This window comes from Phoca vitulina, unplaced genomic scaffold (assembly GCF_004348235.1).
Source record: "Phoca vitulina isolate PV1807 unplaced genomic scaffold, GSC_HSeal_1.0 scaffold37, whole genome shotgun sequence".
Taxonomy (NCBI): Eukaryota; Metazoa; Chordata; class Mammalia; order Carnivora; family Phocidae; genus Phoca; species Phoca vitulina.
In genome coordinates, this window is record NW_022589740.1 from 8,646,754 (window position 1) to 8,662,098 (window position 15,345).

The 15,345-nt window shown below is 44.0% G+C and overlaps 1 protein-coding gene across 2 annotated transcripts in view; it reads right to left on the reverse strand.

Moving 5' to 3' along the window:
- Window positions 1-15,345, reverse strand: part of DOCK8 (dedicator of cytokinesis 8) — a 220,126-nt gene that overhangs the window by 60,146 nt on the left and 144,635 nt on the right. For both annotated transcript variants that reach the window (XM_032427435.1, XM_032427436.1), the window contains 4 exons: window positions 14,318-14,490; window positions 11,597-11,692; window positions 8,211-8,306; window positions 1,562-1,711 (listed from right to left, as the gene is read on the reverse strand). In XM_032427435.1, the coding sequence (XP_032283326.1) occupies window positions 1,562-1,711; window positions 8,211-8,306; window positions 11,597-11,692; window positions 14,318-14,490 (515 nt within the window). The remainder of the gene's footprint in view (window positions 1-1,561; window positions 1,712-8,210; window positions 8,307-11,596; window positions 11,693-14,317; window positions 14,491-15,345) is intronic.

The following is a 15,345-nucleotide window of genomic DNA, read 5'->3' on the forward strand; positions in this document are numbered from 1 at the left end:
CAAACTGCAGCAAATACAAGTGAGCCCTTAGCAGGTGTCATGAGTGTTGGGTTGAATCAAGCAATTCTTCATTTATGGTTATTATTTAGGTACATTTCCTTCAGTCTTTCTTTTCCTATATGCATATGTGTATGTACGTAATTGAGCTCGTTCTCCTATACACGATGTTGGGCCTCGAATTTTTTCATTCAACATTATACTATGAACATCTTTCCACGTTTTAAGCATTTCTTCAAAACTTGGTTTTAATGGCTATCTCATATTTTTTTCATATGCTTCTACCATAACTTATTTGATTCTGGTAACTATTGTTTTGGCAAAATTAACATGAAATGTATCCACTATCTTCAGTGAGACAGATTCTTAATTTATAAGGAATTGTTGAGAAAATCTCATCAGGATACAAGAATTGGTTGTTACGTAAGAAATTCTTTTCCCTCCAGTTAGGCAGCATTCCCAGCCTAAGAGAGGTCAGAGTTACACATGGTAGAGGGAACTCTTGCATGAACTGAGGCAAGAGCTTCGGTTTTGGTCATCTCTTGGTGCTCGTATTTATGAGAGATTTTACAGGACTTCAGAGCACCTGGGATTCACTTTTTCATATTTATGTCCTTCATTCTCAGAATGATAAATCACTTTTCTCTGCCTCTATTGAAAATATGATTTAAGAATATTTTCCTTTTGTTCTGATGTGCCGTTTGCAAATTCAGGCCAAGCTGAACAGCCCCTGGGATGGAGAGGGACCTGACAGAGAAGTTTCCACAGTATCTCTGAGTGGCAAGTCTGCCTGCCCCAGGATCCTGCAGAGGGACCACTCCTGGGCAGCTTACATAACTGTCTGAATATTCTGGGCTTGGAATCTTCAGTCCTGGCTTTGCTGCTAGCCACATGGTTTTTGGAAAATCTATCAACCTCACTGCATGTCCTTTTCCATGCCTGCCAAAATGCAGACCACTGCTTCACTGAGACAGTTTGCCACGAGAAATAACCAAACGGAAACCTCCCGAGCACTGGGTACTCTACACATTCTTAATAATGGTAAAGGTATTAATAATGACCACTGCTGCCTCACATTTCATGGTTGCCTTCTAAAATTGTTCCAGTTCATTTTTTTCATTTTGCAACTTTCTATTTTGACATAATTTCAAATACAGAAAAGGTGCAAGAATAGTACAAAGAACTCCTACATGCCCTTTCACCAGATTTATCAATACTTCACATTTGGCTACATTAGCTTTATCATGCTCTCTCTGTGTATAATAATTTTTTTTCAGGGGCATTGACTCTGAGAGTAGGTTGCAAAAATCATGCCCATTACCCCGTACGTAATACGTCAAGATGTATTTTCTAAGAACGAGAATACTCCCTCTTGTATCTATATTGACAATCCCCCAGCCCCACCCCAGAGTCCCATCCAGTGTAATAACTGCACTTAGGTGTCATGTTTATTTAGTTACATTTAAATTACTGGCTTAAGAGGATGCTTCTTTTTCTCTGCTTAGGGAAATAACAGACGCGCAAGGTCAGAGATTTAGAAAATAAAGAATAATGGCACAGTTACCTTCTGAGATTTCACTAAAAGGGCTGCAGTCTCCGAGGTGACCACATTAACAATAGTAGTTATGTCATCTTTGAAACGGTCGGAAAAACGAGTCCTCCGAAAATTGTCCCGTTTGTCCATGTTATGTACATACTGCGCCATGCTTTTCACCTACAGAGGGGGTGGGGGAAATGTCAGCACAGAAATTGGTGAGCTGCTTGTACACTGGGGAGAAGGGGGAAAGATGTGAAGAAAAGCTCATTAACAGTGGACTTCCTAACACTTTATCTGCACTGGTGGTTGCCCAAGAAGACTCTGGACAAAAAATGCTCTTGCCACACAGAGGGTTACCATGGTGGCAGGAGGTGGGAAGGATGTCTTCTTCTTGAGCCCAAGTCAGGGGGCTTCCTTCTTGCTGCTCACAAAGCCGGGGAGCTTCGTTCTTTAGCTTTAGTGTTAGAAGACTCCCCTTTCCTCAACCGCCCACGGCAAGGCAGATGTGGACAGGACTCCTGTCACCATTCAGGTACTGCTTGATGATGGGGCCAACATGTGCCACAGAAGGAACTGTTCAGGATACCGTTTTTGATGTGAACTGAAGTCACTTCTGCCCCAAAACAATAAGGAGAAGAGGGGACAAATGCTCCTCTTGAGTTTCAAGTTGGAACAGGGAGCACAGTTTTCCAGAAACAATTCTATATTATGCTAGCTGGCAACTTAACCACTATTTGGAACATTGCCTCTAGGAGAAGTTATGTTTTGAAGTCAATTAAGACTATCTTGCTTTATATATCTACTTAAAAAATATATTTATAGGGCGCCTGGGTGGCTCAGATGGTTAAGTGTCTGCCTTCGGCTCAGGTCATGATCCCAGGGTCCTGGGATCGAGTCCCGCATTGGGCTCCCTGCTAGGCGGGGAGCCTACTTCTCCCTCTGCCTCTGCCTCTCTCTCTCTCTCTCTCTCTGACTCTCATGAATAAATAAATAAAACATTTAAAATATATATATATATATATTTATATATTTAAAAGATATGTATTAAAAATATACCATATACGACACCAGCTCAATGCCTACCACCATTTAAAATCAAGATCACACTTTGTTTTTTGGACTTCCTCTTGAGGCCAGGAGATTCGTGGGTAATACAAGGCCCTTTGCCACCATCTGGGGTCGTGTCTCCTCCTTGTTAGAAGTTCCTTAGAGCTATCAGGAACACTCTGATGGGCAAGACTGGGAGTTCTTACCTTGGATGCCTACCCTCTGAGGTCATTTTCGTGAATGTGCCCAGCCTAATCAGAGAGTCATTGCAAAAAGAAATGGCCCTAGGAGTTAATTGCCCACTTTTGCCTGAAGATGACTCCCTAGGTCAGGGATGGAAGAAGAGGAGACAAAGCCAGTTATATGGGAAAAATGCTCTCTGCTCCTATGATGGGAACTGAAGTCACCATACGGGAGAACTTTCACGCACCACCAGCAGATTCCTGGTTCTAAGAACGCAGGGCCAGTAATTTTCATTAGCATTGAGACAAACAGAGATAAAACACAAAGAGAAGATCAAATAAGAAGAGAATAACAGACAGGCTTTATGTGTTTTCTGTTTTCAGGTAATACCATGGCCAGCTCAGAGAAGACCTAAGAACATAGGATCCTAAGCCCAGTGTAAGGACCATGGCTTCTCTTCACTGGAGAGTCCTGCCTGGTTCCGGACACACAGATGAGTCTGTACTTCGCAGAGTCTCACATACGTGGTGGGAGGGAGGATCAGGATGAGAGATGGGGACTGGGCTCCATTTCTGTCTGACGAAAGTGTCTCTCTCACCATGTTCCTAACAAAGGACCTAGGGAAGACAAGGCCTCTTTGTTTTGAGCTGCCCCCATCCTGATTTTTCTTCCGGCGAACTCACCCTAGCACCAGACTTTTAGAACTCACTGTTATATCCGGCTTCTGTCTGCTGAGCTTGGCCATCCTACAACCAAATAAATAATTCTCACAATTCCGTACTTCCAATCAATGGCCTCCTTCCAGACTGTAAGTCACTTGCCAGCTACTGTGTCCTTTGGCTCTTCAGAGAAGAACATCCAGTAGAAATAAATACTAGTGGATGCTTGGTCTATATTATTTGTAGGTGGGGTGAGGCAGGAAAATTCTTTCCCCCCATTGGCCCTCATGACCCATCACAGCAGGGGTACCTCTAAAGAGCCTGTTGGTGTAAAACTTCACGTTCTGAGTAAACTAGGTCACCTATTTACCTGTGGGTCCCCAAAGTCTGGCTCAGCAGTTTCTAGAAGCACAGGGATTTATTCATTAGCAAGTGTGAAATTGGCCCAAAGCCTGTGTTCAACAGCTCTGAAGCCAAAATAGTTGTTCATTAGCGCTTGGGCATTAACACAATTGAAGGGTGTCAAATGGCGCAGGTTGTTGGCTAAGTCCAAGGAGGCTGTCCTCTCTTTCTCTTTAGGCTTCATGGGGAAAAAAAAACTGTTTTGGTTTTTAAACAGCTTCCTGAGCATCAGTAAGGCAAATGCACAAACAATGCATAGAGGACTGCGCACGCTGTCTGGGTCTGGGATCGGTTTCCTGTGCAAAGTTCTGGCTGGCCCCAGTACTTTCCATCTGCCCCCATCCCAGCGCCAAGATCCATTTCTTGGTGTTTTGTGTCAATCTCTGAACCTTGGGAAGCTGATCTCTACGGACTCCGTCTCTTAGGCCTCCTTGGGCTTCTGCTTGGAGTTGGCCAAGGGGAGGTACTAGCAGGGGATCGGTGGGGGAGAGGACACAGAGGTATATGTCCACTCCGCTGCCCTCATCTGGGCCACAGCAAGCTTCTGGCAGTGGGGACATTTCTGTAGGACTCCAGCTCCTGTCATGGGGATCCTCTGCTCTGCCTCAGCTTTCTCCAAATCCCAGTTACACTGTTCCCCACCTTCGCTCCTCCAGACCTGGAATGGGTAGATAAAGGCTCCTTCCCGGGTGCCCCACCAACCCCCTGTGCTCACCCTGGCACTGTCCCTTTGATGAATGCTTTTCCGTCAAGCCTTCTGAGTGATGCCAACGGTGTCCTGCCAGGACCCTGACACACTTAGGTTACCACATGCAGAGCCCTGGGGCACCAGTGTCTTGGGAGATCTGCCCGTTGGTCAATCCCTTCCATACGCTCAGATCAGCAGGAGTTTTCTTTCCAGCTACCTCATCTGTTTACCATCAAGGACTCCTAGAGGGAAGGAGAGCTACCAGCTTTAGCTTTTGCTTCCTCTCCCAGAGTCCTAGTAGATAAATGTGCAAGATCAAAGGTAATTTTCACCTTTTCCATGGTTCTTAGCTCCCTGTGGTTAAGGGTACTAAAGAAGACAAAGCCTTTGGCAGACCTGGAGATTCCTCCTTAGAGCCACCACATTTCCTCCAACCCCATCCATGTATAGGAATGATAGAAAACTCTGGCCTCAAGGCGGCTTGAGGATTAAATGAGATAAAGCTTAAAACGGTGCCCAGCACATACATAGTACGACGCATAATACATTTTGGATGTGATTATTTTTCCTTCCTCAGGGATGCCAGTGGTTACTGGGATTATATGAAGGGCAGAGTCACTGGGACACCCACAGAGAATGCAAACTTCAAGACAAAGCTCCAGGATGCCAGGTGGAGCCACTCAGGCCTCGAAAGGCTGAGTTCATTCTGGCTGGGAATGGCAAAAGCGTAGCAATGGTGCATTAAAGTTGACTTCCGAATATAAAGGTTTTGCATGTTGTTAATAGCTTAGGCTAAGGAAATGTTTTGCAACTTTGAGCTTCCAAGGAGAGGCCAAATGGCAGAAGAACAGAAGCCGGACTACAGCCTTGAGCATCTTGCCCTTGGTGACTGAGAGGGCTGGGCAAACCCTCCTTAGCCTTGGTTTCCTATGTGTGCAGTGGGGAGAACTCCTCAGGTACTTATCACATAGCTCTCTACTGAGGTTCCAAGGACGTAGGAAAGAGCCCTTACAGCTGCTACTGGAACTCTCACATAGCTGAGCTTGAGAACCGTCATTCTAGAAGTTTGGTTCTCTGGTCAAACAATTGTACTTATATAACTACTCAATAATATCTAAGAATGATCAGGTGAAGTGTGTGTGTACATATGTGTGCATGTGTGTGAAAACATTGAATTGGGATACTGTTTTCCTCTGGGACTTTGTTCATTGAGATTCTACAATATCAATTTTACTTTTTGCTTCTTGACTTTTCATTTGCAATATGACAAATGGACTCAACTGCCATATGCAATTGCATAATGAAGGTTATTCGTATGAATTGTCTACAGACAGGTTATGACCGAAGTGAATCCTCTTTACGGAGAAACTTGACAGTGAGTGGGTTAAGTAGAAGGATGTACAAGGCATGGAGTGTTGGTATTGATACTTCTCACACCTCAACGGAGAGTTTTAAGGCCAGTCCATTCGCTGCCAGAGCACAGAGCTCATGTCTCACTGCTAACGTTATTGCTCCAAGACTCGTAGGCTGCAGGCATCCACCTGGATGAGGTTGGCTTTTAGAATGGAAAATCCTGGCGCTGGCCATGTATACAGACCCTTAGCTCTGTTGAGGCCTCACAGGGCAGGGATGGTGTGGACTAGTGGATCTTCAGTGAGCTTAGAAGTCCCCCAGGAAGACAGGTTAATAATGTACATCGCTGGCTTCCACTCTTCCTCACTGCATTCACTAGTGCTAGGGAGGGCCTCAAGAATCTGCTTTATTTTTACTAAGCACCCCCTTTCTCCCCCTGGTGATTCTGTTGCAAGAATTTGAGACTGTGCTTTGAAAACAGCTTTCTCAAGCTAGTGGTTCGAACTCGGTGAAATGCTAAAAGATTGGGATCCTGGATGTTTTTGCGGTGTGGGCTTGACTCCTTTTTAACTCTATTGCACATCGCTTCCCATTTCCCCCGCAGTGTGACTTTCATTTTTGTTTCCTTTGACCCCCTGTTGTCTGTACCTATTGTTCAGTAGTATTCCCTTTTCCTTAGGCTTGAACCTAAATAAATAAACTAGAGCTCATGGGGGAAATCCTACCATCTCTCTCTTAAAAAAAAATTACTCACTTAATGTCACAGGGGAAAGAACCCAGTGAATATAAAGCTCACTCTACCACTAAATCCTAATCCACTCCTAATCCTAATCCCTGGGACTGTTTGTATGAACGTTTTTATGTACAGTTGACTCTTGAACAACATGGGTTTGAACCGCACAGGTCCACTTATGCGGATTTTTTTTGGATAAGTATAGTACAGCCTTATAAATGTATTTTCTCTTCTTCATGATTTCTTAACATTTTCTTTTCTTTTAGCTTACTTTAGCATATGAATACAATATATAATACACATAACATATAAAATATGTGTTAATCGACTGTTTATGTTATCAGCAAGACTTCTGGGCAGTAATAGGCTATTAGTAGTTATGTTTCTGGGAAGTCAAAAGTTACATGAGAATTTTCAGCCATGCAGGGGTTGGGTTGGGCTCCTCACCCCCACATTGTTCATGGGTTAACTATAGTTGCTGTCTACACTTGTATACCTTTTTCATTTAACATCACATCAAAATTTATCTCCATTTATCAGCACTGATGACATGGATATTCTTAGTTGCTTTATAGCTTTATAGTAAAATCTTTTCACTTCAATAATCAGTTACAAAAGGGGTATTAGTATTACTGTCTTCATTCTAAAACGAAGGAACACGGCTGTGCCTTCTGTTTTTCTGGTAGAGATCAGACAGAAGTTGTAGGGTAAACAAATTTACAAATCTCATTTTTTCTTCCCAGTAGATATCAGTTGGCACTTGTCTGGTACCCAATAGTGTGCTGGGGCAGACATGATCATAAGGAAGACAGACCCAAATCCTAGAAATGAAATAAGCAATACAGAAAAGCAAGTATAAAGTGTGATAATTGCTGGAATCGAAGTAAATGGGGTGTTTAAGAGGAGAATAATAGAGAGGAAGATATATTACAGTGTGAGCTGGTCAGAAAGACTTCTCAGGGGTGGTAACATTTAAGCTAAAACCCAAAGAGAAGAACCCAAAATGTGTGTGCGTGGGGGGATGGAAGGTAAGGAGGGGAGAGAGAATTTGAGAAAGGATCTGAGGCTGGAAAGTCCACAGCACCTTCAAAGAACCAAAATGGGACCAACGGGGCTGAAAGAGGGGGCAAGATGGTATGAGCTCAGGTGAGAGACAGAGGGAAACATAATCAGACAAGGGCTTTGTAGGCCATGATAAAATTTGTGCTTTATTTCCGGTACACCGGAAATCATGGAAGGGTTTTCCAGAGGAGACTGACATGATCTGTTTTAAAAGAGTCGGCAGCCCTGTGCAGAATGGACGGACCAGAACAAAAAGAAATGCAGGCGGGCGAAAGAGGAAGTGATTACAAGAAGCGCCAGGTGGGGAGCAGGGAAGATGAGGAGCAGCCGGGGGCTGGAGGTATGTTTTCAAGTCAGCATCAACAAGAACGAGTGGAAGCGGGGCAGAGGAGTGAGGCAGAGCTGGATTTTAAGGACCCATCCCAGGTTTTCAGTGGGAGCATCTCGGGGGATAAAACGTCAGTTCCTAAGAGGGGGACAACTTCACTGCCTTTCTGCAATGTGCCTCATGCCTTGCTGAGCACAGACACAAACAGGCCAGAATCTCACCAGAAGCTCAAAGAAGAACCAGGCGTACTTGAAGACGGTTTCTCTCACCATCCCGGTGCTGACCACCATCTGCAGGGCGAGCTCCTCATGGAAATGCTGGATGACAAGGACAAAAACCAGTCTGAGATGGAAGGTGCTTTCTACACCCACACCCCTTCTCTTTTGAACCAACTGTTAGTTCCTGACACGGGTGTCCCAGGTGTCCCAGACCACAGGTGGATGGCAAAATCAATGCCGAGGTTACTTGAGATGGAGGACCTTCCAGGTGGGTCGGAGAAGGTTGGTGGCGGTATCAGGTAAGACAGCTAGGTCTGAAGGAATGGCCTCTGCCTGGGGGTGACTCTGCATTCTGGGGTAGTGGGTCAGAACTGGGACCGTTATTTTCACCTCGGACCCTGCTGCAAACCCTCTGTGTGACCACGGGCAAGCCATTCCTCTCTCTACTCTCCATTTTCTCATCTGTAAAATCTGCTGGTTGGTAGCAGTGGTGGTCAAAATGGAACGTGCATCAGAATCCCCTGGGGGATCATGAAGACACACAGACTGCTGGCTCCGCCCCAGAGTTTCGGATTTGGATGTGGCAGATCCAGGAGAGGGCCTGAGAATTCGCATCTCACACAAGTTTCCAGGTGTTGGTGACAAGCTGCTGGTCCAGGGACCTCAATTAGAGAACCAATGTCTTGGTGATATCTAAACTGCCTTCCAGATAGGATGATTTTTGTTTTTATAATACCACTATGGCACTGTGGGAAATGTGATGGGTTGGGCTTAATGAGCAGATCCTCTGCATTAGATGTGGTAGCAGCCTGAACTCATGCTTCTCAATGCCCTCTGTGCCAGGGTCAGATGCTGGAAGGTTCCTCAGCTCTGCTTTATGTCTATACTTCCCTTCAAGTTATCCAACTGCTCGAGAGCAAATGTAGCAGATGGTGACTTTTGCATCTTTTGTACATTTCCCATTCCCGGGTTTATGTGGCTACTTAATACCCTTGACAACAGCTTTGCTGGGGAACAAGCTCAAGACTAAAGGTAGGGCAGGGGCGCCTGGGTGGCTCAGTCGTTAAGCGTCTGCCTTCGGCTCAGGTCGTGATCCCAGAGTCCTGGGATCGAGCCCCGCATCGGGCTCCCTGCTCAGCCAGGAGCCTGCCTCTCCCTCTCCCATTCCCCCGCTTGTGTTCCCTCTCTCACTGTGTCTCTCTCTGTCAAACAAATAAAATCTTTAAAAAAAAAAAAAAAAGACTAAAGGTAGGGCAACCAATTCATCTCAATTTGCCTGAGACTGTCTCGATCTGAAAACAGAAAAGTCCAGCATCCCAGGGAGCCCTTGGTCCTGGGCAAACAGGGATGTGTGGCCACCTTAACTAACGGCAAAAATGATGTCTGGGTATTTTCTCTGGATTTCATTAATCTGGTGACCATAAAACCTAGAATAAATACAGATGAACTAATTGATTATTGTTCTGTGGGTAAGAGAGCTGAAACTATTTGAACATCCTAATACCACACCCTAAGGTCCTACCATATATGGCAGTTAAATTTCAAACTCAACCCCTAAAACAAAAATTGATTATAGCAAAGATTGTCCTTGATACATCTTCAAGGTCCTGACCCTGCACGGCGTGCATGCAACTCAATTTACCGTCTTATGTACATTAAAATTTGAGTTACTAAGCTATACCAAAAGGACACAAATGGAAAATCTATGTGCAGGTCTCTGGGCATTTTAACTATTTATAGCCTCACCCGGTTAATGGTGATGAATGCAAAATGCTTAGGTGTTTCAGCATGTCAGGAGGTTCGCCTTCCTTCTGCCAGGTGAGTCAAACCTTTATAATCTTAGTACACGGAAAAGCATTTGCTGTTCAGAGCCGTCCATGAAGCTCACCCACCTGGGAGCGGCATGAGGCGCGGAATGTTAATCTAGCAGGTGGTCTAAGTGGGCAGATGATGTAAGGCAGCTACACCTGGATCTTGCCGGTGTAGGAAAGATTCGCTCCACTAGCTTCAAAGGTAACCTCTGGAAAATAGGTCAGTTTGACTGCCAGAGTCTTAGAGATTAGAGGAGGATAAGCTGCTTCTTAAAGTAATTTATGTTGCTTACCAGGCAACATTGTTACAAGAACACCTTGCTCCGGAGGTTACAGAAGAGAGCCAAGCAGCTCAATCCTTTTTGCTGATCTATTGAAGAAACACACTGTCTAAACTTCCCTCTGAAATGAAATGATTGTCTTTTAGGCACTGAGATGGCCAGGAACAAAGTCAAAACACGGCAGCGGCAAAGCCAAACATGCCTGCTTGCCTGAAGGAGGCGAGGCTGTAGGCAAACGACGCTTTAAAAAGAAGGTCGAATGGTACATGTAACCAGTCCCTGCAAAGCCCAAAGCTGAGTTTTAGGGTAAGTGAAAAATTATTTTCAGCACCTTGCCCTATCTTCTTTCACTTCTTTTAAAATTAATTCCCTGTACCTCTCCCCAGACATATGGTGCCCGGATTACTGAGAAGTCTGCACCCTCAGGCCCTGCCAGGGCCCCCCCACGCTTGATCTTTCCCTCCCTTGGTGCCAAGCAAGCTGAGCTGAGGCTCATTCCCTCCTGGCATGTTTAATAAACATTCCCTGTTGTGTCAGCTGTTGCAAATGGCTTCCTGTGTTATCCTTCCAATCAGCATATTTACATTTTAATAAGCGTCTTGAAAGACACTCAAGACCTTAACTTCGGCCACTACTCTAATGGAGCAATACTTGAGTGTCTGGCAGAGAAAAAACTTAAGCGAGACAGCCCCGCCCCTCAAACCACACAGGCCGTGACTATGACTGACGAATTTTGTTATTATCAGATGTTCTGGTGGGCAGCTCGCAAAGTCTCTCAACTCCTAAGTAAAGCTGATTAGAATGAATTTTGAGGAAAGCTTTTCATGTCATCTGATAAGAATATTGAAATAAATGATACCTAATTATTGTCATGCACTTTTGTTGAGGATGAACTGTCCCCAGCTCACCTTCTACTGAAAAAGAAACTAAGGCAGGTGTTCTCAAACCATCATCCCTGGATGAGCATCCCCTGGGAACTTGTCAGAAATGCAAATTCTCGGGCCCCATTTCAGAGCTACTGAATCAGAAACTCTGGGGGTAGGGTCTAGCCGTCAGTTTTAACAAGCCCTCCAGGGACTTCGGATGTATGGTAAGCTGGAGAACCCTTGAATAGGAATCAATTGGTCAAAAAATGAATGACATGGGACAGAGCTACAAAAGTGTGTGTGTGTGTGTGTGTGTGTGTGTGTGTGTGTGTGGAGGGGGGAGCGAGGCAGGAGAGCACTTTGATGGTGTCTGTTATCAATCACAGCAAGAAGACACAAGCAAATTATCCTCACACTGCCCCACTCAGTACCTTTTTGCTGGCTGGCCTTGGGGCTCCGGTCGAACTGGGAACATCATTATTGCCTGAGCAATAGTAGGACATCCGATTGCAGGTGCGATCAGCACTCTGAAATACACAAACAATGACTCATCAGTCCACCGACAGCGGTTCACTTAAAAGATGAGCCAGCGGTCTGGAACTCACAACCTCAGAATTTATTTTTCATATATTTCTTACTTTTTTTTCTGGTTACAAAGGTAAAACAATTGTCACAAATAAATACAAAACAAAGCAAAGAATGTGAAATCAAACCTCAATCTACTTGCTCCTGAGACAATCACTGTTAGAACTTTAGTGTGTAGAGCAACCCAGAGTTAAAACCTACTTAGGAACAGGGGGTGCTGAAGTCCCTTGGATATTCTGACTTTATTGGGGTAGCACCAAAAAAAAAAAAAAAAAAAAAGTGTGGGAACAGCGCCTCTCTGTGGGCTAGGATGGTACTGTCACAGGCTCCTAAATGCTATATTTAAAAAATTGTCAAAAACCACTGTGGACAAATGTTCTCCCCCTGCTACACAACAATTAGAAAATTCTTAACCCAATCCATATAGAAATTTAATATTTTCACTTTTATTAAATGAAATCATAACGATCAAGGCTGTCAATGATAGAGGCAGGCCAATTGTCCCCTGGGCAATCAGAAAATGCTAATGATTAAAGGGACCTTACACATGAGGTTGGACTGTGCTGTGTTGGCAAATGTTTAACAACTAGCTCTTGGGGGGAGGAGCTGATTTACAGCATTTGCCTATTTCTGTACCTTAAATGCTTTTGTCATGGCAGATTGCAAGTTCACATGACATCACTGAACACGGTGTTGGGAAGAAATGTGCACCAGCAAATCATTATGGAGTATTTCCACCATACAGATACTAGAGACACAAATAACCTCAAGAACACAGAAAAGAGTAATGTGTAATAAAATATCGAGGAAGGGCCAGTGTTTGAGTACTATCTTTTTAAAGTAGAATAATTTTGGATTTATGGACAAGTTGCAAAGGTGGTCCAGAGTTCTTGCACGCCCTTCTTCACCCAGTTCCTCTTGATGTTAGTATCTTACATCACTCTGGTACCTTTGTCAAAACTAAGAAATTAACATTGGCTCCTTACTAGCAACTAAACCACAGATGCAGATTTCACCAGGTTTTCCACTGATGTCCACTTTCAGCCTCAAGATATAATCCAAGATACCATGTTGCATTTAGATTATTTTTTATTTAGTATAACTTATTTGTTATTTATATAATGTCATTTTTTAGTGGTATCTAACAACTGGCTCAGAAAATGCCAGAAAATTTGAACAATCAGCTCTCAGAAACTGGTAGGAGCCCGCTCCAGCCCAGCCCTGGACTGATTTTGTAAGTCAGAAAGGGTGGCATAGGAACAATTTCATATGGTGCACACTCGAGATTGTCAGAATCTCTAGTGGATTCATAGATGATCCTTAAGTTCATCCAGGGTCCAGAAACTCTACAGAGATGAGGAACACGAGGCCCAAGGGAGAAGCGGACTCCCCCATGACCACAAGGCTGGGTGGTGGTGGAGTCCAGACCCAACCCCGGTCTCCAAATTCCTTTTTCTCACAACATACTGTCTCAAGTGCGTGGATTTTGTAAGAGAAATTATGTCGAAACCTAGAGAGTTTGATTTATCATAATCAGGGGAAATGATACTAGTTGAAAAACTTAGCCATGGAGGCCATGGATAACTGGAAAGAAAATTCAGATGAAGAATTCATGGTAGCTTTGTGGAAAAACAAACAAAAGCCACTGAATTATACACTTAGAAGGGTGAGTTTTATGGTGTGTGGTTATATCACAGGCTTGAAAAAAATTTTCAAATGAGACACACTTTACAAAATATCTGACTCCTCAAAAGTGTCAAGGTCATCAAAAACGAGGGGACTCTACGAAATTGTTACAACCAAGAGGAAACTAAGGAGACAGGACTACAAAATATAATGTGGTATCCTGGCTGGGATCCTGGAACAGAAAAAGGACATTAGGGAAAAACTGAAGAAATCTGAATAAAATATGAACTTTAGTTAAGAATGATCACAGACCAATATTAGTTCACGAATTGTGACAAATGTACCATTCTAATGTAAAATGTTAACAGAGAGAGACTAGGTATGACATATACAGAAACTTTCTGTACTCTAGTCGCAGTAATTCTATAAATCTGCAACTGTTATAAAAAGAAATTATCAAGAGAAAGCAAAGAATTCATGGAAGGGAAACAGTATAGCCCAAGTCATCAACCATCTCAGGATCTGTTTTTGTTTATAAAACCTGGCTTTGCTCTTGGGAATTATTATATGGGATAATTAATCTGTGGATGTTAATGAATGTAAAGGGCAGATATTTAAAAAATAAATAAAAATGTCTGATGTTCTAGTCATCAAAAAAAAAGTTAAAGCTACATTGTTTCCCTTGAAAATAGACTCCATGTGGCTCAATCAGCTCTAAAAACTTCCCACCAGTGTCACGAACTAACTGAGCAGATCTTCAATGCCAGTCTTGCCTCTGCTCCTTTCCAGAATGTTCTCGATCATTTCAAAAGCTGAAGCACGACAACATGTGACCAGCAGAGCTGTCGTACTGGTAGTGGTCCATTTTGTGTTGTTTCTCCAAGTTTTCGTTAAAACTAAAAAAGCTCACGTCCCTTTCCCCGCGAAGGCATCCTCCTTACCTTTGAAGACATGATGCTCTTCACTTCCTCGTCCGCCGCAGAGTGAGTCCCCGCGAGGTCTGGATTACTGCTGCTCATCACCCGGGCCTGCAGCAGCTTCGAACTCACGGCGGCAGCAGACGTGCGTCCGTATGTGTGGTAGCGCGGGTCAGGGAGGGCGGCAGCAGTGCCACCTGCACCCCACCAGGTACGGACATGCCAACAGAAAGGGGATCCGAGTCACTTACTGTGCTTGGAAGGGAACTGGAGAGGGACAGGGTGGAGAGTGGAATGAAAACCCACTTGATTAGATCTTGGAATTAGGGTCTTATTATCAAATGCCAAGGGAAGGTCAGAGGGGCATTGCTTTGGGGGTAAGTAGGGCGTGAGGCAGCAGGGAGTGGTGAGGACTGTGGTAAACTGGAAACATGTGCCTCATCCAAAGGCAGAGGCTGCTACTGAGCTTCAGCCTATTATTGTGACGGGGAAACAGCCCCCGGGGTCACAAGAGCTTTTGCTCGCTCCAGACAAGCTGGAAATGGGAACTTTTAAATTTATTAATATTTAAAATAAGACAACTTTATAAGTCATGCAAGATTTTCTGAGATAGGAGAATCCAAGGAAGCATCTGCACCTCATGAGGATAAGTATATATTACATATCGTTGTTCATTTTTAACTACATATATGTCTTCCAAAGTGAGTATGCAAGTCTATGAGATATTACCAGTATCTTTAAAAACTCAATCTAAATTATAGGTTTACTGGGGCGCCTGGGTGGCTCAGTCCGTTAAGCATCTGCCTTTGGCTCAGGTCATGATCCCAGGGTGTTGGGTTCGAGCTCGGAACCTCGGAACCCTGCTCAGCGGGGAGTCTGCTCCTTCCTCTCCCTCTGCAGCCCCCACTCCTGCTCACTCTCTCTTACTCTCTCTCACTCTCTCAAATAAATAAAATCTTTTTTTAAAAAAATTACAGGTTTACTTGTAATGAGGTTGCATGGTCTAATAAAAATGGCAAGTTTCTTCATTAGGACCTGGAATTTTGTAAACT